Raw genomic sequence first — 24,532 nt, forward strand, 5'->3', positions numbered from 1 at the left:
TAGGTGCTAACAAGGTAAGTGGCCCTGTTCTTTAACTGGCATGATTTACTTTACGTTGAGTGTCGGCCAAATGACTCCTCACTGTTCCTTTTATTCCAGTGTCCAACCTGCCTCCACGGTGCGCACTGCCACACAGCTATTAATCTATCAGGGTTTGATTCATATAACCAAATTGGCCGAGGCCTGGAGAATAATTCAGAGAACTGCAGGGGACAGAGTAAGGAGGGCTTTATACCTACTCACGAGAGAAAAGCTAATAAATAAAGACAATCTTCTTCATTCAGTGCACCATCACTGTCACAACAGCTATTACGAAGGTGCTGTAAGTACAAGCAGGTCCAGTACATTTGCTGTCAAGCTCGTGTCCTCTCCTTTGGCGTTCGTGATTAACCCTACAAAGTCAGATTTTTACCAAACCAAAATTAGATCGGAGCAGCTAAATCTCTATATAAATGTGAAGTTGTGGTAGGGTAATGGGGAAAAGGGGGGGAAAACAGAGCAGCTAATATCGAATGTGGTCCAAAAAGAAGTCTACCGGGGAAAGGAGAGCAGGAAAGGGGCTACACATTGGTCTACATTCACATGATAAATGACCAATGCCATTTATCATACAAATTGTACTAGCCTTTTAGCTGCTTGCTTGGTCAAGAGGTCCTTTGGTTGCTCTGTTTCCAAATCTGCATTCACAGTGTCAGGTGTGTCAACTTCACTCTTATCTACCTCACATGAGGTGATCTTTAACTGGGGTTTTTCCAAATCTTCTGCAAGGGAAACTGAATGAGAGGGTAGGCCCGACTGTAGTGACTGTGCCAAAGTATCACAGCTTCCTGTTTTTGAAGTTTCTGTCGGGCCTTCTGTATCGCTGTTGTCTGCGCTGTCAGTTTCTCCGGAACCTGGGGAAGGTTTCTCAGACTCAGGCTCACAAAAGTCATCTGTAGGTTTAGGACTTTGGGATGAGATTTGCTCTGTGACCACTGGAGGAGGGGTTTCAGCTTTGGGAGGGTCAGAGTTCCCAAACATTGAGCCAAGTTTCATGCCAAACACAGAAGCAGAGGATGGTTCTTCCTTTCCAGTTGGCTTTTCATCCTGGAAAATACCAGCTGAAAGGTTTTTAAAGCCAGAGAAGAGGCCGCCATCTGTCTGTTGTGGCTGTGGTGTTTTTGCACTAGTGGCTGGAGATGGCGTAGAAGAGAAAAGGGATCCAATCGATGATGTACCTTCAGAAGCTACAGACATAAAGCCAAATTTAGGGGCAGTCAGACCCGGTATTTCAAACAAGCCCTTAGTTTCAGGAGCTTGGGGTGGTTCCGCTTTGTCAGGCACAGCAGAAACTGGCTCCTCTACATGTTCAGCATGCTTATCCTTCCCTGCTTCTTCCCCAGGAAGAGCAGTTTTCATGGTAGATTCGGTCAGAGAACCTTCTTCTGCTTCTGTTTTGTCTGGTCGTTCTGCCTCCTCCACCAATCCCTTTTCAGGGACCTCAGAGTCCTCTGTGCTTACAACATGTTCATCTCCAGACAAAGCTGTTATCTCTGTTTGTGTCTTCTCAGTGCTCTCAGAGACTGTTACCTTTTCAGAAGGATCCCCTTGTCCAGACTCCGTGCCGGACTGTTGATGTTCCTCAGATTTTGTTGTTTCAGGACCTTTAAACATACCGAATAGGTCACTGGTGAGGGTATCTGTACCAATGCTACTTGGAAGTCCAAAAAATGAGCTTTTCTGTTGTTGTTGTTGTTGTTGTTGTTGTTGTCGTGGTGGTTGTTGTCGTGGTGGTTGTTGTTGTGGCTGACGAGGAGCAGGGGATGATCCAAAAAGTGAACCTGGTGAACTTGAAAAAAATCCACCAACAGTTGATGCTTTACTTGGAGCATTCGGGGTAGAAAACATAGACATAAAGCCAGAAAATGGAGCTGGTTCAGGGGGCTTCTGTGGTCCTGCTTGTCTTGGACCAGCCATTCTTGGCCCTGCCATTCTTGGTCCTGCCATTCTTGGGCCCCCCATCCGTGGCCCTCCCATCCTTGGTGCTCCCATTCTTTGTCCTGGTGGGCCTGGAAGCACAGCCATGCCTGGCCTGGGCGGCTGTTGCTGTGGTGGTGGACTAGCAGGTCCCAATGATGGACCTTTCATAGGCTCCACTGCTTGAGATGTCATGACTTCTGGTGAGTTTTTACCAACAGCCTTTTCTTCATCTGATGATGAGACCATTGTAACAGAATTATTGCTTTCAAGAGGTTTCTGTAATTCATGTGCAGGGTCTTTACCATCTTCTCCAAGCTCTAATTTAGCCTCAGTTGGTTCCTTTGCACTCTCGTCAGATGTAGCTTTCGGTTCTTCTTCAATAGATTTTTCAGATTCTGTAACTGCAGTCTCTGTTGCATCTGCACCCATCATGGATTCCTCAGTAGGTTTCTCTGTAACTTCCACTAAAGATTCAGCTGCAGTGGCCTCTTCAGTAGGTTTTTCCACATCAATAGCGGCTGCTTGTTCATCACCAACAGCTTCCAAAGGTTCCTTAGTTGAAATTTCTCCACCAGTGAGTGTCGATTGATCTTCACCTGCAACTCCTGAAGGCTCCTCAGTTGTTTTGTCCTTATCTGCAACTTCAGTTTGCTCCGTAACATCAACTTTCAAAGGCTCCTCGGTTAACTTTTCTTCATCTGAAACTACAGTTTGCTCTTCAGAGGCAACCTTCAGAGCATCCTCAGTTTGTTTTTCTACCTCTAGGATCTTTATATCTTCTTCAACAACATCTTTAACATGTTCCACTCCAACCATATCTGACATTTGGGTTTTGTCATTACAAACCATTACACTTTGTGGCATTTGAATATTGTCATTTTTTTCTGATGGGCTTTCAGTGGCAGGAATCTCAGTTTCAATGCTTAAAGGTTCTGTTTCTGATACAGCAACCTCTTTCTCAGCATCAACTGAATCTTTCACTTCTTTTGTGGTTTCTGAATGTTTATCACTTACTATTTTTACAGCTTGTTGGTCCAGTGATGTCTCTTTCTCTAGTTGATGACTGGTGATTTTTGTTATATCTCTGATAGAAGCATTTCCAGCATCTGAGGTATCCTCATTAATAATGGGTTGTTCCCTTGTAGCTACTTTGTCCAACTCCAGATGTGTATCCGTACTGCTTTTATTAATATCCAAGGTTGAATCTTGACCATCTTGGCATGCCTGCTCTACTTGGTGTTCCAATGTAATTGATGATACAGAGAGAGGCCCAGAGGACACATTTTCACTGGCCTTAACAGAGTTATCTTCTCGTTCTCTTGAAAAATCTTTTGTGTCCAGGGGTTTCACTGGTTCTGAAGCAATCTCGTCCTTTGTAGGAACACAGATTTCGGGCTCTGCCTTGGTTTCCTCCTTGAAAGACATTCCGAATATGCCAAATCCAGTTTTAGTTTTGTTGCTGTCAGAACTCCCGCCGAGTGAAAACACAGAGGAAACCTTAAAACCCCCCTCTGATTCAGGTGCCTTAGAAGCCTCGGGATGTGCTTCTGATGCTTGTTGGTTTTGTCCACCAAACATAGAGAACAGTCCTTTTCCTGAGGGCTCTGGACCTCTGGGTGGTGAAACTGTTGGTCCTGGAGGGGGTATTCTAGGTCCAGTTTGGGGTTGGGCACCAAGACCTCCAAACTTGGAAAACGAACCTGCACCAGGAGTGTCTTTATTTGTAGCAGAACCAGGGAGGATGCCACCAAATATAGAAGATCCAGTGGAAGGTCCTCTTGGTGAGGCACTACTCCCAGGAGACCCTCTGGGACTCGGTGGTTGCTGTGGTGCAGTTGTACCAAACATGGAAAACAGGCCTTTGCCAGGAGGTTCTTTGGGTGGAGGCCCTCTAGGTCTCACACCTCCAACAGTTGGACCTCTTGGGCCAGATGGTGGCTGACTACTGGAACCACCAAACATAGAGAATAAGCCTTTTCCCTGAGTCTCTTGTGGGGTTGGCACTGCTGGTGATTGATCTTTGGGTCCAGGTGAAGATGGGGCATTAGACCCCCCAAACATTGAGAGTAACCCTGTGCCAGGAGTGTCTTTGGTAGATGAGCCAGGAAGAATGCCACCAAGAATTGATAATCCAGTTTGGGAGGATGCCTGCTGTGGGGATGAAATAGATTCACTTAAGGTTGAAAATAAGCCTTTTGCTGGTTGCTCATTTCGCTGTTCAGCGTCAGGCTTATCAACCTTGAGCGCTATACTATCTTCCTTGGAGGTTTTGACTTCCTCTGTGAGAGACTTGACAGGACTGGGTTCGGGGGCAGATAACTTGACATCCCCACTAGTTTTGTCATGAAGCTGTTGGACTCTTTCAGGTGGTAATACATCTGAGGGTGTTGGTACTTCCTTTAGTGACGACTCATCAAGGGATTGAACTTCCCCTGGCAACACAACATCTGAAGTTGTCCTGTTATCCTTGTGGGGTATGTCTTCAACAGTTTCAACACCCTCTGGTGGTGCTGGCTCTAAATCTGTGTTTTCAACTTGGCTGACGAGGTCAGTGAGAGGCTTAACTGCTTCAAGTGGTGTTATGTCTTGTGATGTTGATTTGCTCTCGTTGGAAGACAGCTCAAGTGGTGGTTCACACGCCTGAGCAGGCTCTGTTCTTACTTCAACTTCTGAGGTGGTATTTTCTGTTGTTGAGCTGATCTTGGTCAGGATGTACTGTGAGACGTGTTTATCTTCATGTGTACTATCTGTATTTGCCTGTGTAAGTGACATTTCTGGTGTATTAGACGTGACCTTCTCTGATTCATTGATAGTCTCTGTAGAACTGATTTCTGTAGTCATAACACTCTCAGAGATAACAGACTGTGCAACAATGTCACCAGACAAAGTATCCTTACAGTCTGGTAGTGTTACTGCATTGGGAGTGGTATCTTTAGAAGCACTGACTCCCGGCAGTTCAGGCTTGCTACTATTATTGAACTCATGGTCAGTTGTCTCTTCTTCCGGTGAACTTGCTGCTGAGACAAAAATATGAGGAAGTCTAATATACGGTTTTGGTTCACCTGGATCTATTTCTTTATCAACAGGAGGTTCAGTTGAGGAATTAATGCCAATGTAGATTGATCTTGGGTGGCTTATGTCGTCCTGTGTTATATGAGCGGTGGAGACCTCAGCACATCTAGTGTTGATATCAACATGTCCTGTGGATATGGTTTGTTGGTTTTCCTCAGAATGTTGCTGCTGTGGTATACCTGAGTCATATGCAGCCATGTTTTTAGTGAGGGCAGAAACTTGTTGAGTCATTTCTTTACATGTAACCTCTGAAGTTTCTGAAAGTTCTGCTGATTCACTTTTAATCAGAATTTCTTTGGGTGTCATGGTATCTGGTGGTTTAGCTGGTGAAGTTTCAGGAGGGGGCAACTCTTTCCCAAGTGTCTCTCTTGCTGGGCTGGAGTTCATGGTTGCCTGTGGTTGCTCAAAACCATACATTGGTGACTCATTGGAGGGAGCGATGACAGGTGATATCATTGAGGATGTTTGAGGGCTCACACCCCTGAAAACAGAACCTTTCACTTTGTATTCTGATTCAATAATTAGTGATGGTGCTGAAGCCAGCTCTGTCTGAAGGGCTGCAGGTTGATTGTTGGATAATTCAGATTGTTCAACTCCAGTTGACAATGGGCCACATTCAGATTTCGACTGGTCACTTACAAGACTTAAATCAATTGTTTCCGGAATTTTGACAACAGGGGCTGCAGGGCTTGTTGTCTCCTTATCATCACAGTGCATGGGAGTTGCCCTCAATTCAGATGCCTTGTTAGTGGTAACGTTTACTTGGCTGACAGCAGAAGTCTGTGTTGGAGCAACTATAGTTCTGTGGTCTACAGGCGTAGACACAGTTTGAGTGTTGTGGGGCATTTCAACAACTGGTTTTGGACTGACTGAGGGTTGTGAGCCTGAACCACTAAATAATGAAATCAAACCCTGAACAGGGGTATATCCTGCTGGTGTCGAAGATATCTCTGGTGCTGTTTCTTGAATTTTAGCTCCAGTGCTCTGGCTCTGATAGCTACTCTTCACTTGTTTTACAAGCATTGGGTCACGTTTTGTGGTGGGTTGCGATACAACTGCCTCTGGTACACTTTGAATCGAAACCATAGTCCTTAAGGGTACAGTTGGTGTGCTGCAATATTTAGGATCAGGTTCTTTTGTGCAATAATCTGTAGTGTTACTTTTCTGCACAGGCTGTACAGAGGGATCACTGGTGGTTCTATCATGTGCTTGCTGAGGAATTGAAGCAGGCAATGACTGAACAGTCAAGGGCTGTACAGTAGGAACAGTTTGGGATCTACCATACAGTTGCTGGGTAGAAAGAGGCTGCGATACCTGTGCATTACTTGTCATTGTTCCACTATCAGATGGACTTTCCTCAGTGCTCCCACAGCTGTCAACAGTTGCCTGCTTTATAAGAATTTTTGGTGTAAATGTCATATCATGCTGAACAAAGGTCTCTTGTCTTTGCAACTTTGGTTGAGACGTTATACTTGAAGAAGCCCAACCAATTTCCACAGTGGGTTGTTGGTATTGTTGTGAGAATGAATGTTGTGATTGTGGCTGTGGTATGTTTGAAGGCAACTGACCAGGCTCTTTGCGTTCAACATGTATACTACTGACCTGTTGATACACAATGTTAGGTGAAAACGAAGCAGATGGGATGTTCTGCATAGCAAGGGAAGTAACATTTGGAGGAGGCTGAATCTTTCTTTCAATATTCACCAAAGAGGAAACTGAAGTATTCATGGGGGCAGAGTGCAATCCTGTATCTGACTTCCATCTGTAATGTATTCCAGGTTGGGGGGTGATCTGTCTCTCAGTGGAATATTCCAAATGTTCTAGTGACGTCTGAGATTGGGAAAAGGCTGTATTTTGTCTGAGGTCATTAGGTGTGAGAGGAGGTATATAGTACTGTTGATGATAAACACCAAACTGAGACTGAGCAGACTCACAGGGAAATGAAAGATCTTTTGCATCTTGATGACTGATTATTCTGGTTGTGATTTCAGGATCCACAGTTAGGTCAACAATACCCAGTAATGTTTTCTTTTTTAACTGCCTTCCAGGTTGCAAGTTTTCAAACATGTCTTTCTTTGCTTTTTCATTCGTAAAATTTATCGGCTGCCCGTCCTCTGGGACAGTTTGATTAACTGGAATGTTGATTGTAGTTGTATTTTGGTAATCTTTAGCAGAGAAGTCCACCGGCTTATTTAGTTGGTGTGTGTCCTTGAAGTCGGACCTTGCACTAGAAAAGAACTCGTTACTGTGGTAGGTAGATATCTGCTTATGCAGTGTCTCAGTTGTGATGACTCCACTCAAGGCTGGTCTTGCGCTTTGATGTGCAGATTGCTCCACTTTGAGTGACACACCAACAGAACCATTCATTGTTACAGGTGCCATGTTTCTCAACAATGGTACAGGTTCAGTTGACAAGATATCGGGAGCTGTGTCAGATTGTTTCTGCTGTGGTCTTGGAGACATGTCAAGGTAACTTTTGATGGAGTTGGCAGGTGCTGATGCTCTTTGATCTATTTCTAGAGATCCAATGTGGACAAATCCTTGTGTATTTTCTTGCGATCCAACCCATGTCTGTTGCCGTTTAGGTTGCTCTTGGGAAATGTGAGTTTCCACAATTAGTGGAACACCAACAGAATTTCTTTGAGAATATGAGAAGCTTGATGGTTTTGACCGAACCAGTGATACTGGATCTGAATAGTTAAGCACTGTGTCTGATTTACATGCCTTCGTTGACATATCCACTGTGCCTTTAACAGAGTTAGCTGGAGCTGTAGAAAGTGGATACGGTTGGATTATGGATTGTGACACAGCGTTGGTCTCACTGACATTGGAGTACAGCACTGGCATAGAGCTGGTAAGTGGTTGATGTGGAACAGGGACAATGTTTCTATCCAGGTTTGGCTGTTTTTGCACAGTGATCAAGGTTTGAGGTTGCTTGTGGCATGGTGATTCCAGAAGTGTAGGTTCAACTACAAGGGGAATACCAACAGAATCCTTTCTGGCAACTGCTCTTGCACTTGGCTTATTCACAAGCGAAAGTACTTCACTTTGAATGGACTCATATTCTGGCATCATTGTTCTCGGTGTGGCTTGGGATGGCTTGGGTGACATATCAAGTACTGCAGCTGTGACAAGCTTTGTTGAAATGGCCGTCTGATGTGTTTTCACAGCTGATGATGGTAGAGTTGTGTGATTAGACCGAGTAAAGACAACAGGCTTGCTCGACTGAGATTGTTGTTGATATAAAAGAGAATCTGAGTGGGACTGAGTATCAATCTCAAACTTCTGAGGTGATTTTGCAGGAGAAATTATGTTAATTTCATTTGAAGATTCTTGAGAAGGGATATCTACTACTAGTGCTACACCAACAGAATCTTTTCGTGCAAGTTCACGCGCACTTGGTTTGCCTCTCGTTAATGATATAGGTTTAGTGAGAGTGTCATCTGTTGTTACTTTCGGAACCACCTCCTTCATCTTGGCAGAAGATTTAGAAGTCATGTCTAATGTGGCCTTAACTGTATTGGCCGGTGCTGTGGCTTGTTGGGGTGTTTTACAAATGTCAAGGGATTCAGAAGACTGACTCAATAGAAATTGCTGTCTTTGAAACAATGGCCTTCTATTACTAGATGGAAACTCCTCTACTGGAACAGAGAATTTTGCCTGATTACCTGTAGCAGTATGAAAATGACAATTCTCAACAGGTATTGAATAAATAAACTCTGTTGTTTGTCCATTAAATTCTTTTGATTCTCCTCTATATGTCAGGTCAATGGATTCAAAGTGACAAGAACTTGTGTCTGCCTCCTTAGAGATTAATGGTTTTCTCTTTGTCAATGACAATGCCTCACAGGCAGGGTCCTTTGATAGCACAACGGTTTGTGGAGTGTGCTTGATTGGTGTCTTAGCAGACATATCTAATGTAGCTTTAATTGAGTTTGCAGGGGCAGTAGTCTCCTGATATAGCTGAGTCCTTCCATTAGACTGATAGGAGGTAAGTGAAACACTTGCTCTCTTATTGTCAACTGGAGTATGCAGTCTAAAACCAGTTGTAGCTATGGATGTGCTTTGCTGCATTTTTAAATGTGCATTCAATGAGGAATTCAGTTGCTGTCCCTGGGGGCTCACTTCTTTTCTCATAATAGGGCTTACCAATGGGGAGGTACATGCAGGTTGCAGTGGTCCAGTATTTTCAGGTTGTTTGGGACCTCCCTGAAGACTAGATGCTGCACTGGAGGTATGAGTAATTGAAGAGCTATTTGTTGTTTTTGTTATTGTTGTTGTTATCGTTGTAGATGATGTAGGATATGGTTTTGATGAAATGTCTATTGCACCTTTTCCAGAGGCTGTAGCAGCAGTTGGGTTTGTCTGAGCTGTAGAGGTACTGCGGGAGGCCTGTGGTCTTTGAATATGCATTGTGGAAGAGGAATAGCTGACTCTAACCTCTGAACTGGACAATCTTCTCTCCGATTTGTTCTGTGGATCAGCTGGTGTGTGGTTGGTCTGAGAAACTGTTGTCGATATTAAAAGTCTTTGACTTTGCTGTACTGTGGCAAGAGTGGGATATTCTGACTTAGGGTATTCAACTTCTTCTTCTTCCTCTTCCTGTTTAGTAAGATCTACAGCAATTATGATCTTGTTGGTCATGTCTGCATTTTCCTCAGTATCCATCTGCTTTTTCTCTTTGAATCTTTTTAACTTGTACTTGGTAAAGTCAACAACTTTTTGTGTAGATTCTACATACGGTACTGATACATCTTGTTGCCCGCTATTTTTGTTTTCATCTACTTTGGCAGAAAAATCTAGGACTTTATGGCCTAACTGAGGGTCAGGAACACTGCCAAAATTTTGAATTCTTTTGTAAAGGTGAGCTTCATTATATGTTTCTGAGCTGTCGTTCAGTATGTGTAATTTTGGTGTAAACTTCAGTGATGTATCTTGTGTTTGCTTTTGAGACAGGGGGGGTGTTTGGTCAAGTGTCACAGTGCTGCTGGTTTTGCTATTGTCACATATCCCTGTAACTGTAGGCTTATTTGCTTGTGATAATACTCTGGGTTTATCTGCCTGTGATGGCTGCCTTGTAAGCTGAGGTCTTTGTGGCGAAGCAGACACAGCCGCAGTTGTAGTAGATGTAGATGTAGTGGGTAGAGTCCTTACAGAAGTTGCCTCTGCGGAAAGAGCTGAAGAAGCTTTAGTAGTTGTTGGTGGCGTTGGCAGTTTCCTTCCTAACTGCACAGGTCCTGGTATTTTTGAAGCTGATTGAGTCTCAGAAGCATTTCTTGAAATTTTTGAAGTTTCTGACATCTTGCCTGAAATCGATTGTGATGTAGTAGGTGTCGACGAGGACAGTATATTAGCTTTCCTTGCATCGGTTTTAGGAGATATTCCAGTGATTCCTCCAATAGCTGGAAGTATGGAGCTTGACTTTTGTTGTGGTTGTTCCGGATGTGTATCACTTACATGTGCAATCCTGATTTCAGGAATTGGGTTACGTCTATTTTGAGAGGCTTGTGTTGAATAGCACCTTTGAGGAGGTGCAGGTGAGGGTGTATATACGTCTTTCATACCCTGATTCTTCCAGTATGGCCCACCATGTCCCCCTTTTAGTGACTTTAAAGTAAAATCAGCTGCCTCCATCGGCTCCTCTCGACAGCTGTAACTATTTTGTACAGATTCCACCTGGATCTTTTTAAGCTTGTACACAGTAAAGTCAACAGGCTGATCCACTTGAGAAGATATGGATTCCTGAAACATTTGAGAGAAGCTTTCTAAATTCATGTTCATTATTTTTTCGCCTTTTCTAAGGGCCGAAGTTAGGTCAATGGGTGCATCCGGAAGCCCTACTTTAATCCGTTGCTGACCTGGGATCCAGAAACCATTTTCTTCAGTGCAGAGAGGAATTTTAAATCCACAAAGGGTCACTTTGTCTTTTTCTTTTTGTTTCAGAATGTTAGCAATATTTTCAGTGATATTTCCGAGAGCTTGTACATTCTCTGGTGCAGCACAGGCATAGAGGTGTCTACCAGCTCTGTCAGTTAAAAGGGAATAAATGTATTCCTCATCTGTATAGACATAATATCCACAGTCCCCAGCCTCAGCTGGCCACCACAAGCCTTGTTCCAATAGTGAAAGCCATTGTTGATACCATTCAGAATCATCACAGAGCATTTCATCGTATGGATTCCCTGTAGCTGCTCCTGCCAATCTGCTTAAATCCATAGCACCATGTGTTAAATCCATTGGTCCCTTTTTTGTGGCAAGTCGTTTTAAGAAATCAGTTGCTGATTTCAAATCAAACTCTTCATCTTTAACATTACCACTGACACAACAATTTTTAACTACTTTGCTGAATTCCTGAACACTGCATTCTGTAAGTGACTGACATCTACTTGACCGTGTCTTTGTTTTTTCCAGAGACAGATTTAGAGCACTACCTCCAACAATCCAAGGCTTTAAGTTGCTATCAAGATCATTCAAATGGTCACAGCTGCTCCAGGGTTTCTTGTCTCTGCAACTCATGTCAAACAAAACAAGATCTTCATCTGGCTCAAGAAAGCGATTGCTGTTCTCAAAAAGCTGGGCAGAAGCGTCCCTCCATGGATGTGAGGGTACATTGAAGTCCATTTCTAAAGGATTTAACCATATTTTATTCTCCAATTGAGGTGCCCTAACCGTTGATGATGAATGGCCTTGGCATGTCTGGAAGGGAACCTTAACTTGGGTGGCAAGTGCTTCAGCAAGGGCATAGTCATTGAGTTGCTGCCATAGAAGAGCTTCTATGAGACATTGATGCTCATAGAGTTCCGGTGGAATAACACCATGCTCTGTAAAGTTGTATAAAAGATCTTTGTAGCCATACTCATGTGCTGTTCCATACAAAAGACGTTGAATTTCATCAAGATAACTTTGGGTTGGGGAAATTGTAGGATCATGCCAGCCCTGAGATTGAAGAGGTTCTTGACAGGTATCAATAACTGGAGTAGCGTTTGTAAGTGTTGTTGTACTTGTAGGGATATCCTCCTTACTCTTTGGTAGTAAACGATCAAGAAAGCCTTTTTCGGTTTCCTTTCCAGAAGCAGAAGTGCTACTGTCACCGGAGCCTGTTTTGAAGATGCTGGATAGCAAACTAGGAGATGAGCCGGTTTTTGGCTCTTCTTTGCCTAGCTGAGGGGTTGGTGGCTGCTGTGTCTTTGATGATGGTTCCTCTGTGGCACTAAAAAGACCTGAGAGGAAACCTTTTTGTGCTGGACCCTTTAAATCCTTGTCTGTAGCCCCATCTTGGGAGGAATGCATCTCTACTGGTTTGGTTCTTTGAATCTGTGGTCGCCCCTGTCCTGCACGTGGCTGATGTTGCTGTGCTGTTTGAAGGTTTTCCTGTTCAGAGGGTGACTGTTCCACGGTACCTGAAATTTTGTTCATCAAGCCAGAGAATAATCCCCCTGATTCAGACTGGGCTGAGTTTTGCACTGACTTTACAGATTGTTGACCTGCAGGAGCAGGTTGGGTTGACTGTTGCTCCTGTGGTACATTTTCACCAGACGCAAGCTTTAGAATACCTGAAAGCAAGCCTCCACTTTGAGTAGGTTGTGGGCTTGCCGTTTGTTGAGGACTTGCCATTTTGCCCGGCTGTTGCTGTTGTTGAGGTGTTGTCTGACCAAACAGACCAGACAGGAATCCTCCTTGCTGATTCGGTTGAGATGATTGTTGACCTGCAGATGGAGCAGGTCCAACCATGTGAGCTTTATTTCCCTGTTGAGTCTGCTGAGTGGGCGGCGGTGGTGGTGGTGATGGTGCATTATCTGTAGGTGCTAACTTACTAAAAAGCCCCGACAGTAGTCCACCCTGCTGGGGCTCTGGCGCAGAGGCAGCAGGTTGTGAAGGTATCTGGTTTTGCCTCCGCAGAGGCTGTCTGTTACCTTGTTGGGGTTGCTGCTGGTTTGGATGGGTAACAGGTGGCTGCTGCTGTGATGGAGGAGGACCTGCTGAAAACAACCCAGAGAAAAAGCCTCCCTGTTGATTAGGTGGTTGCTGCACTGTTTTTTGGCCTGTTCTTTGAGCCTGTTGCTGCTCTGCTTGACTTCCCACTGTGGAATTTGGGGAACCTGCATCTGTAATTTTGTTAAATAATCCAGTGAGCATCCCTCCAGGACCACTGGGGGGCTGTTGTGGAGGGACTTGGTTTTGCCTTTGTAAGTTTTGTCTATTGCCTGGTGGCTGATTAGGTTGGTGCCCGGATGGGCCACTCTGCTTTTGTGTAGAGTGGGTTGGGTTTTGTGAATGCTGGGGTGGGTTTGAAGGAGCAGAATCTTGGCCCCCAATTCCAAAAAGACCAGAAAAGAAGCCTCCTTGTTGAGAGGGTGCTTGCTGAACTGGTTTCTGGTTAGTCTCTTGAGCCCCAGACTCTGATTGTGGCTGAGATGGAGTAGGATTAGGTTCCACAATCTTGCTAAACAGTCCAGACAACATGTTACCTGATGGCTGATTTGGTTGTGTTGATGGTGTAGACAGAGGTCCTGTTGGTGGCTGGGAAGCAGGTTCTGTGAGTTTAAATAACCCCCCAAACAATCCACTGGGTTGAGGTGGTGTTGCCGTTGCTCTTGGTATTTTTTCTGTTGTTTGGTCAGGTTGTTGCTGTTGGTTAAGCTGTTGATCTGAGGCTACAGGTTGTCTTTGTTCATGGCCAGGTTGACCTTTGTCAGGGGGAGGTGACTCTGTTGAACGTAGTTTCATAAATCCTGACAAAATCCCTGTCGACTGAGTAGGAGGTGCTGTCCCTTGACTCAAGTTCTGCTCAGGTCCCTCCGTTTTCACTGTATGATCAGCTGCATCTGGTTGTGACTCTTGACTGGGCTGAGTTTGTTGAGACCCAGTCACTGTGTCTGTAGCTTTTTTCAAGAGCCCAGATAAAAGTCCACTAGTAGGTTGCTGGGCAGCAGCAGGTTGTCCTTGCCTTTGACTGGGACTTTGGCCAGATTGGCCTACTGGTGGTGTAGACGGTGGCTGATTTGTAGGAGCAGAAACATTATCAGTTGCAAATTTTAAAAATCCGGACAACAGACCTCCTGACTGTTGTGTGGAAGAACTTTGTTGTGCTTGAGGAGAGGCATTGGTAGGTGATGAAAATAGACCAGAAAATAGCCCACCTTGTTGAGGCTGACTACCCCCTTCCTGTGCTTTCTTGTCAGATGATGCATCGTCTGTAGATCCTAGTCTCAATATTCCAGAAAGGATTCCTGGTGCCTGTGTGGCTTGTGGCTGTGATCTGGCTTGTTCCACAGGCTTTGGGGGATCTTGATCTATGGTTGTGACATCTGCTTCAGAGTGAACATCTGTCTTGCACTGTGGATCTTTTTCAGTCAATGCTTGCTCTGGAGACAACTCTTCTGTTCCATGGATAGTCCTCTCTGTTGTTTCAGGATCCATTTGTTCAATACTTTGCTCAGTTTGACCACTAGGTTTGGTTAGCATCACTGTGGGAGTCACTTGTGGTTTTGCAGATTCCTTAGCAGGTTCATTTGGTGCTACCTTAAACAGGTTTGAAAACCAGCCCGTTTCTGCGTTTCCTTTTGGAACACTCTCAAGGAGGGCAGCACGACTTGGAGAGGGAGATCTTGCAGGGCTGGGGGAAGGACTTCTTTGTGGAGCATTGGCATCTTCACCAGATGCAAACTTAAGAATCCCAGAGAGCATTCCTCCTTCTGTTTTTGTTTGGGTTGTTGCAGAATTATTTTCAGAGGAAAAAAAAGGAATTTTGAGTTTGCCGCCTAAAAATGACTCCTCCGCAGGCTTAGTGTCAGCCTGCGAAAGATTTTCAGGGGGAACTGTCGATATGAGAGTAGAGAGGGATTTCTTAAAAGGACTGAAGAATCCTGTTTCCTCTGAACTGCTTTCAGGTTTTGGTTCAGATTTTCCAGAAGTTCGTCTTTGCTGAATATCAGGTAACTCACCTGATGACTCTGTCTCTGGAAGAAGCTCTACTGACCCACTTCCTGTGTCTTGTGATAGCTCAATTGATCCACTTCCTGTATCTGGCAAAAGCTCAATTGATCCACTTCCTGAACCTGGTTTGGTCTCACCTGATGACTGTCGCTCTGTTTGCGAACTTGAGGCCCTATTTACAGACCCCTGAAGGGACTCATTGCTAGCAGCAGATGCACTTCTTGGCTCTGATGGCTGAGGTGATGGCTCTCTAGATGTTGGTGCACTTGAAAAAAGTCTCAAAGGACTTAGCCTTCCTAGCATGGATTCAAACCCAGATGGGGATTGGTTAGCAGTAGCTGCCCCCCCTTGTGCCCCTGTGCCCTCATGTGATGATGCTTGATCAGTGTCAGCTTGCCGATTGGGTTCGGGGGATTGAAATGGCAAGAGAGACTGAAGGGAAAACCTTTTTTCTGTTGTGGACTCCTGAGTTGCAGGAGGAACTATGGCCACTGGAGGGGAAGTACCACCACTTTTGGGAATGAATGAAAGCAGCTTCGAAATGCCAGACTCAGGTTGGGGTGACGTTTGAGAGGTTGATGGATCTGCTGCTGTTACACCAGAAGTATCCGTGGCTTCAGTTTTAGCTTTGGGTATTAAAGATAGCAGTTTTGAAATACCAGAATCTTGCTGTGGTGGTTGAGGTGATGTGCTGGGGGCTTCAGCCTCAGTGGGAGATTTTGATCCTGTGATGGTACTGAATAATGAGCTCATGGCATTCTTTACTCCAGCTATGCCCTGTTCAACAGCACTGTCATCCTTTACTTCAGGTTTAACTTCACAGCTCTCCTCAGGTGGCACAACTTTGCTATCGGTTGGCAGTGCTGGGAGTTTTCTTCTAATCGGTTTCGGCATTGACTCATAGTTGTTGATCTCCTCCTCTTTTACAGCCAGGTATTCAGACACTGAGTGAACTAAATTTTGAAGTTCATCCATTGCATCTACATATTCATCACTTGGCTCCTCTACAGGAGACAACATAAGATCTTGTCCATGACTTGTTCTCTCTTTGCTTGAATAGCCTCCAATAGGTGACGTGTACCTGCCTGGGTAGTAGTAACTTTCATATTCATAACCAGCATCTCCCTCTGTGAATGTCAGGTCATCTAGTTCCTCCTCGGATCCAAATGAATACTGCATCTCATCTGAACCAACTGAGCCATATTCACACCTCCCCCTGATCCTTGCAGCCTCTTCCCGAGCAGCCTCCTCCTCTCGAAAAGCTGCGTAGCTCTCAAGTGTGTCCTCTAAGGCGGTTTTTGCCCACAGTCTGGTCTTGTAAAGTAGACCTTCTCCATCTGTCTGCTTGCGCTGCTGTCTGATAGAGGGAATTATATCAATTTCAGGAGGGGATGATTCATCCTCAAAGCTGCCAGCTTCCTTATAAACTAACCGCACTTCTCCGCTACCAAAGCCACGCCTCTGTCTGCGTGGCGTGCCATCCAGCTCATCTGTTTCCTCAGGGGAAAGTGCATCACATTCTACCGTTTGATAGAACCTGCTGCCTTTTGACTCACTTGGGTTGTCACTGATCCGATAGATGATGCTTTTATCTTCATCCTCCCACATTTTCTGCTCAGCGTCCAAGTAATCATCCAAGACACCCGATTCAGGCACTTTATATTTACTCTCCCAATCGTCCACACCCATACCTGAGTCAACAGGGATTATTCTTACACCACCCTTACTGTTTGATCGCCTGAATTAAAGAACATAAAGGAGCCATGCAGGAAGCAGTGAAACATGATGCAAAGGAAAAAGAAGAGAAATTAAGAATTAGACGAAAATCAAAACAGGAAATCATGCAAAGAAGGTGTTCAAGAGAGCAAAGAAAAAGAACAGCAAATGAAAAGAGCCAGAATCACACACGGAAGGAAGAGTGGTTTGATAATATGCAAATGTCATCGTTTTTTCCTTTAATCTGAAAATTGTGCAGTTGCTCATGCACATGAAGAACTTGATGTTTTGTAAGGGATTTGTTTATTCCCAAGGAAACACATGATGATCTATAATCCATGAAAACTGTTAACCGGTTAAAGCAACAGATTAACAGTGGTCAGTTGGACACAGTATGTGATTTTAACAACAGAAATATGTGACCTTTTTAAAGGCCGTGAAGTTTCTTGTTTTTTCTTGGTAACTTGTCTCATAAAGCCAAGAGCGAATATGTATGAACACAAATGATCATGTCAGTGTGTCCGTGAGCGGGTGTGTGTGTTTACCTGGGCCCCCTCATTTCTCTGTAGTCTAGCTCATAGCTTTGTATGGACTCAGACTCCCTGGACAGAGTTGGATGTTGGATCCTGCGTCCTATAGGGTACTGGTGCACTGATGAGTTGGTCTGCGAGGTGTTGTGGAACCGGGGAGGCCTGTTGCCAGTTTCACTGCGGTAGTCGCTGTCGCGGTCGTCCACTGCACTGTCATGGTCATCGTAAGCTGGGCGACGAAACACAAACACGTCAGTAAAACACAAACAAGGTGCAATCTCAAAGGAACGCAGAGAACAGAAATTATGAGCTCTTAAACTTCAAGTAGATTTTCAGATAGTACTCATTTAATGTGGTGGAATAGCCCTTTGGTAGACCTGAGTATATCACAGTCTGCTCACTGCTGGACTTTAAGGGGTTTGTAGTGTTTGTGTTTCCTAGTTCTAGTTTCTCTTTTTAATGTAGTCTCTTGTTGGGAGACTCTTTTAGGTTTGTTGTGTCTTGGTTTCCTCTAGACTGGAGACATTGACAGGAAGACTTTCAAACGATAAACAATGTTTGAATAAAGAGCTCCCTCTTGTGGTAGCACATATGTAATACAGAGAACAAGGGTACCAAGCAGACAGTGACAAACACTACAAGATTTCATGCATAATACAACTGCCACATAACCTCAACAAAACCGGCACAAACACTTAACTTTGTATTTTGGTAAGAAGAATATAAGAAGGTAAAATTTCAAATACAATAAACACACACAAGGAAAACAGACCAAACATGCAACGGTCCTTGTGTAAACACAGATGTAAACAGCAGCCCTGTACCATGCAGAAGTGAAGCGAATGCAAAGTCACACTTGGGGAAAAAAAACAACCACTATACGTACTCTGCTGGTCACTCCATCCAAAATAACTCCAACTGCCTGGTTGGCATGGAGGCAGGAAGTGTTCATAGAGGTCAGGAAGAAAAGCGAACTTCATTACAGAAGAATCAAACCAGTCAAAGACACTGGTGATGGCCAGGTGAGTATGTGACAGGTAATGGGAATGAAAGCATCCAAATATGTGGAGATGAAAGTGAGGCTATATGATGAAGTCACATGAAGTAATGTGATGACAGTGATCAATAATGACTCTAGAATCAGCGCTCACAGGCCGTGACACACTCTTTAGAACTAGGGGTGGGACAAAATATCGATACGGCTATATATCGTCGTCCTGACTGGCGCCAAATGTCGATACTTTAACCTACAAATAATAATATTATTTCCCTGAAAATAATTTCCCTGCGATTCACTGCTTCATGACTCCTCGCAATGGCGCTCATATGAATGAGGGTAACATGAAGGGAAATTAACTGGCCGAAGAAGAAGTCAATCAGATATCGTGATGTATCATTAAATGATTGTTTTGCAGTATATAAAATATCACAGAATCGTTGTATCGCGTGTCGTATCATATCGTGAGTTACCCTGTGATACCCAGCCCTATTTATAACTAGCATTAACAGTAGTTTGGTGCTTAAAAAAATCCTCTGTAGTGTTCAGAAAGCACATTGGGGTCTCCAGATCTTTTACACTGAAGTCTCTTTAAACGTGGGCTACAAACAGAAGCCAAAAATGCATCTGGCGGCTGATATGAAATGTCTTCTGCTCATGAAACACAAGAAAGAACGAGTATTTTTATGTCTAAGTCATTCTGGAAGGACAGATGAGTAGACATCAACCTGGACCTACAAAAACACTGTTACAGGCACACGTGAAAGAGCATGAATGAGTTGTACTTCAGTACTCACAGCACTGAGAGGGAACTGACGCCATTCGTCTTCTCTGGACCTCTTCCTGCAGTGGATACTGCAACAGGAGAAACAAAGACAGAGAGGAGACTTAGAAAATAAACGAGGATTAGAGGAGCAAAAGTGCCTTTGACTTTTTAAAGTAAGAAGGCACATGTGAGCACAAAGGCTCATCTGTGATGTGGTGCATTTTTCAACAGATGGCAGCAGAGAGCCAACACACGCTCCAACACCACAGAGAAGGATGGACACAATGACTTTGTTAGACTTAAATTTAAAGGATGCTCTGACAAGAAACTCAATGTTGTTAAAGGAAAAACAAGAGTTGGACGTTTCAGTTACAGGTTTAAGTTAACTGTAACTTGTGAGTGAAAATAAACCTCTACTTGCCTTAACCTCTACATGGCGCTCTGCAGTATGGATTGATGAAAATACAGTAACTGCACGGCCGTGGAAAGCACCTCCTTAAAGGTTTTATGCTTTATATTATGTGTTTACACACTTACATAGAATGCTATTATCATTTGTTGCTTGTAACTTTTTAAGTGACACAGATAGCACAGCTTTCAAGGTGACGAAAAAAGAAGTCTTTCTTGGTTTGGATTGACACTGTTTCGTCCTTTAGACTCCTGAATGAAGCACATTTAACGTCTCTAAAAGCTCACTAAACACTATTCATTTTTCTTTAGTAAACATACCTCGTCATGTATCCGCATGGTGTTGATCCGCTCCAGTTTACTGGTCCAGTACTGAGCCTCGTCGTCCGGGATGTCTGGACAGAAGATGGGTTTAAAGTAAGAACAAATTGGAGAGAGCAAGAGAGGCTGGTGACAGAGGGAGAGTGGAGGAAATGCAGACACACGGGATGGAGGGATGGATGGTAGGATTGAGGAAGAGCGGCTGTAAATAATGCAAGAAGAACGAGAGGCCAAATACAGAATGTGAGGCAAAGTGCGAGAGGAAATGACAGCGACTCCATTCTTCCCTCAGTCGGCCGTCCTCCATGCTCCCTGTCTTTTCCCACCCATCTTATATTCATGTGTGTTTAATATGTGATGAGGAGGTTTCCTTCTGGGGGCCCAGAAATATAATTTAAAACCTCCTCGGGGGCCTCAGAGGTTCCCCCGAAACCAGAAGAGGTTCAGGTTGAAGTTAAGACGAAGAAAGAAAGAGTCAAACTGAATTTGACAGGAAGAAACTTTAAGGAGTTGTTTGGGAATGTGTGTATTTGTTTCAGTATGATGCATCTCACTATTGATTTGCGCCCATGCTGTAAACTGGATGTCAATTACCTGAACTTTTTAATTTGTGAGAGTTTTCTCAAACAGAGCCACTACTATCTTATCTCCATCTTCAGGCCCTGGACTTTGTGTCAAGACGAGCGGGCGGCAGCGAGAAGCAGAGGAATCGTGACGTTAAGTAAACACTGTTAAACAGAGCGCCGGGAGAAGCAGAGACTCCTCAGACAGCAGCTTAAAAACAAAACAGGCGAAGGACACAAAGAGGCTGAGGAATGTCGAGGATTACATTTAGAGCAACAGAAAAGTGGCCATAGATGAAACGCTTCATCAACGCTCTGATATAAGGAAGCTTCACAAGAAGAAGCCGGGGATGAACGATGAACACGTCGGGTCTGAGCAGAATAAACTGCCCTGTGTGACGTACACTGTAAAAGAGGATTGTTGAGGGTAGTAAATACAATCCAATTGTGTAAATTATACTAAAAGCAAGTGAATTCATTGCAACAGTGACAATTGCAACCCAAAATAACACAATAAAATCTATCAGGCCTGTGTTGCCAAGTGTGACGCGTCAGCGTGTGTTCTTGGCTGCAGGCCTGCACGCCAGCGTCAGTGTGTCATCAGGGTTGAGGTTAAGATTTCTGTTTAACATTTCACTGTGTATCATAGAATGAATAAAAGTGTATATTCATTAGTTAGATATACCAGACCATTTGGAGCCGGCGTGTCTGTATATGACCAGAAAGCTAAATTTGTAGCCTTCTCCTGGCGCTTACACAGGCTGACTCTCCTGAATATTAGTCAGTAAATTAACACTATATAACACTTTGTATTTGCAACATTTTTCTATTTGCTGCATTTTTCTATTTGCCGCTCGTTTTCTAAATGCTGCGCATGTGTTGTCAAATTGATGAAGATGTTTTCTTCATTTGCTTGTGTTTTGTGTATTTGCATGTGTTTTCTTAAGTTGCTGTGCGTTGAGCTCTCAGGGCCACCGTACGAACAGGACAAGCAATACGCAACTTGTTAAAAAAAATTATACCGGTATAATCTGAGCGATATAATATGGCACAGCTCTAAGTCACATATATTTACTGTATATTCCTAATTGGAGAACATTTTCCGTGGCCAGTTTAAGGTTTAATATGCCACATTGTTTGAATCCTGAGGCCGTGTTGTGTTACCATATTGTCTTTATATATCTATATTAAAGGGTGGTTCTGTTTTCCTTCTTCAGCACTAACAGACAGATCTGTGTATCTATATGTAAGCAAGGAAATGGTAATAGAACCATTATTCATCCAAGGATAGAGTACTATCAGTAAGCTGCCACTCTCCTGGATCTGTGTGTGTGTGTGTGTGTGTGTGTGTGTGTGTGTGTGTGTGCATCCTCTTAATGAATGTGTGTTTGTGAACATGTACACACCGAAGGGCAGCTCAAAGCGGGTGTCCAGCAGCACTTGGTGCGGCGTTGGGTTGGTGGTCCCACAGATCTCATCCTCCCTCATTAAGACCTCCGAGTCCAGAGACGTCCACTGTCCTGGGCCCTCCTGAAGACGACGGGAGAGGAGAGGAAGACAAAGGAAGATGGACAGATAAAAAAAGGTATTCATGGTAACAGAGGACGCAGGTGAGGTGAGCAGGGACGCCATTCAATAAACCTGAGCAAAGATGAAGAAGCGAGGAACAACACTGGAAGTTAAGACCCTGGTAAAACGGGAGGTGAGCGTTTACTTCGCTTCAAACTGAGGGGAGAAGTCAACTTCTGATGCTGCATTATGAATGATTGCATGTCTGCTGCTTCCTCGCTTTAAAACTCTGCAGAACAAGTAGCGAGGCGAGACGGGCCGGCCTGCAGCGCTCAAATCAGTCCCACCACTTCTGCTAACTGGCGACCTGTGAGCTCACAGGTAAAGATGGTGTTTTAAAAAGAACAGGACTGTGGTAGAAGAGAAGCAGCCGGAGCAGCACACACTGTACATGTAAAATGATTCAGTTGCGATTAACTTAAACACTCATCCACGAGTTAAAAAAAAGCAGCAGTCTACATGCGGACTGGCAAGATGGAAGAAGACATCACTTCATTTCTCTGCCTCTCTGCCTCCTGTTGCTAAGGTGTAGTAATTGCAGGGCAAGACATTACATGTAATTGCGAAAAGACACCTGCAAGAGTGAGGGGCTCTGTACCACGTTCACGTAACGCCATACGAGCAGCCATATGGGGAACATGTACAAAAATAGCCAATAATGAGGCCTCCATTATCCACACGTTCTGGACTCGTCCCAGTCTGGAAAAGCTCATCTCTTATTCTTAATATTGGTCGGCCTCTTTGGCACCTGACTCCATCTAAGTGCTGCACACTGTCCTTTGCCGCTCTCCTGGCCAGGTGTGCAGTACTGTTACGATAGAGGGATGCCCACCCACGCTCTGCATTTTTGTGCAAGTTTCTGGTGTACTAAGGCGTTACTCTCTCATGTGAACTTTAAGCTGTTAAATTGATGAGGGTGTGTTACCTCGTCAGACTGATGAATGGTGTCCAGAGGTATCAGTGCCGTGCCGATCATCGTGTCCCAGATCAATCCTTTGTTCCACAGCTCCACCACCAGACCCGACTCCAGGTGACTGATCTCGCTGTAGAAAGAGAAAAAAAAAACACACACATGATCAGCTTTACAAACAGAGCTGAAGTACAAACCTGGCAACCTGCAAAAAAGTCGGATCAAAGGTTTGTCAGTGGTGAAGTCAGTGTTGGTACTTTTTTCTGTCTGTTCATTATTGGAAGCAGAAAACACTGAACAAACATGATCTGAGAAACACATCTGCTCCTGTCAACTTCAGCAAAATATACAGGATATAGCAATAATGTTTGTGCCAACCCATCACATGTAGATAAAGATGGACGACACATCTCCGTCTCTTCTCGTTGTACAAAAGTGAAGCGGGCGCTGCCATCTCGCTCATTTGTATCCAGAGTGTGTGCAGTAGAGATCGGCTGGTGGAGCCGCTGCATTAACGCCCCCCCCTTCCTCAACCCAAACCACACCTTTACCTTGTGTCCTTGCCGTGTTGGAGCCCTCAGGTGGGTATATTCACGCTTATGGAAAGTTCAATGACTGTAGTGTTAGTATCAGTTACGTCTTCTCTCGCCGTTCCTCCTCTACTCTGCTACTCGGGAACTCGGGGCAGAACGCTGCAGGAGCCCCATTTGTCAACAGAGCTGTCAATCATGAGGCCACACCCTCTTTTAAATAACTAATTAAAAGTAAACTTGTCAGAAAAATTGATAACTTGGATAAATCAGCATGATAAGAACTAACTATAATGATGAATGAGAAAAATGTATTTGACGTGTATTTTGATTTTATAGTTTGACTCATGTCCCATCTGTTAACATGTAGGAGGCGGGCTTCATGACCTGTACTGCAGCCAGTCAGCAGGGGGCGATAGAGAGGTTTTGGCTTCACTTTAAGGGAGCTGTCATGTCGTCCATCTTTTTATACAGTTTATGGTAAAAACATAAGGATATAAAGTCACATCAATGTTTCTTTTTTTGTAGGTTTGTACAGTCGAAACACACTTCAAACACAAGGCAGCGTCTGTTGTGAGGTGTGTTTTCTTCCTTTGGAACACATGCCCGGGTCTGTTTTTAGGTGATAATGAGCTCCTCCATCAGCTGAGCCGCTTTTAAATCCCTGCACAATGTCTCATCCCAGCATGTTCTATTTAAAAAGTCCAAACAATAAATCATGGGACCGTTTATATCTGCTGCACTCACACAAACTTAATCTATATTTGGTCCATATTTGACCCCAGTTTTTACACACACTCTCATCGGGTCAGAACTGCGGCTGGAGGATGACAGACGTCACTCTCTGACGGATCAGTCAGAGACAGCAGGCAAACCGTCTCCCTCCTCATCTGCATATTCACATCCACAGCCCCATTCATATTCATACGGCCTCAGTGTGGCTGTCAGTCAGCTCTGATGACACTTCACAGCTGGGGTGATGGAGTGAAGAGGGTGAGCGTGCATGTGCGTGTATGTGGAGCGACATGCCAAACGCTACAGAATTCATCCTCCTGTGAAACGAGGTGATGATGCTCCTACATGTGAGCATGATCACCATTAACAAGCTCCATTCCTGTTTGCTTGTTTATTTGTATTGCTGAGATTTTGCTACAGTTTCTAACCAATATAACAGACATGATACTGTATTTGACAAGACAGTGGATAGAGTCAGACATGAGGGAAGACAGAGGGGGGGCGACACGCAGCAAGGGGC

The 24,532-nt window shown here is 44.2% G+C and overlaps 1 protein-coding gene across 1 annotated transcript in view; it reads right to left on the reverse strand.

The window, feature by feature from the left end:
- Positions 1-24,532, reverse strand: part of LOC138609844 (protein unc-13 homolog B) — a 187,698-nt gene that overhangs the window by 122,108 nt on the left and 41,058 nt on the right. The window contains exons 4-8 of the mRNA XM_069682510.1: positions 22,763-22,880; positions 21,675-21,798; positions 19,706-19,779; positions 19,008-19,065; positions 17,229-17,442 (exon numbers count right to left, since the gene is read on the reverse strand). Of these exons, the coding sequence (XP_069538611.1) occupies positions 17,229-17,442; positions 19,008-19,065; positions 19,706-19,779; positions 21,675-21,798; positions 22,763-22,880 (588 nt within the window). The remainder of the gene's footprint in view (positions 1-17,228; positions 17,443-19,007; positions 19,066-19,705; positions 19,780-21,674; positions 21,799-22,762; positions 22,881-24,532) is intronic.

The sequence above is a fragment of the Semicossyphus pulcher genome, unplaced genomic scaffold (genome assembly GCF_022749685.1).
Source record: "Semicossyphus pulcher isolate SPU_LCO1_2020_fin unplaced genomic scaffold, fSemPul1.0.p SCAF_6, whole genome shotgun sequence".
NCBI lineage: Eukaryota > Metazoa > Chordata > Actinopteri > Labriformes > Labridae > Semicossyphus > Semicossyphus pulcher.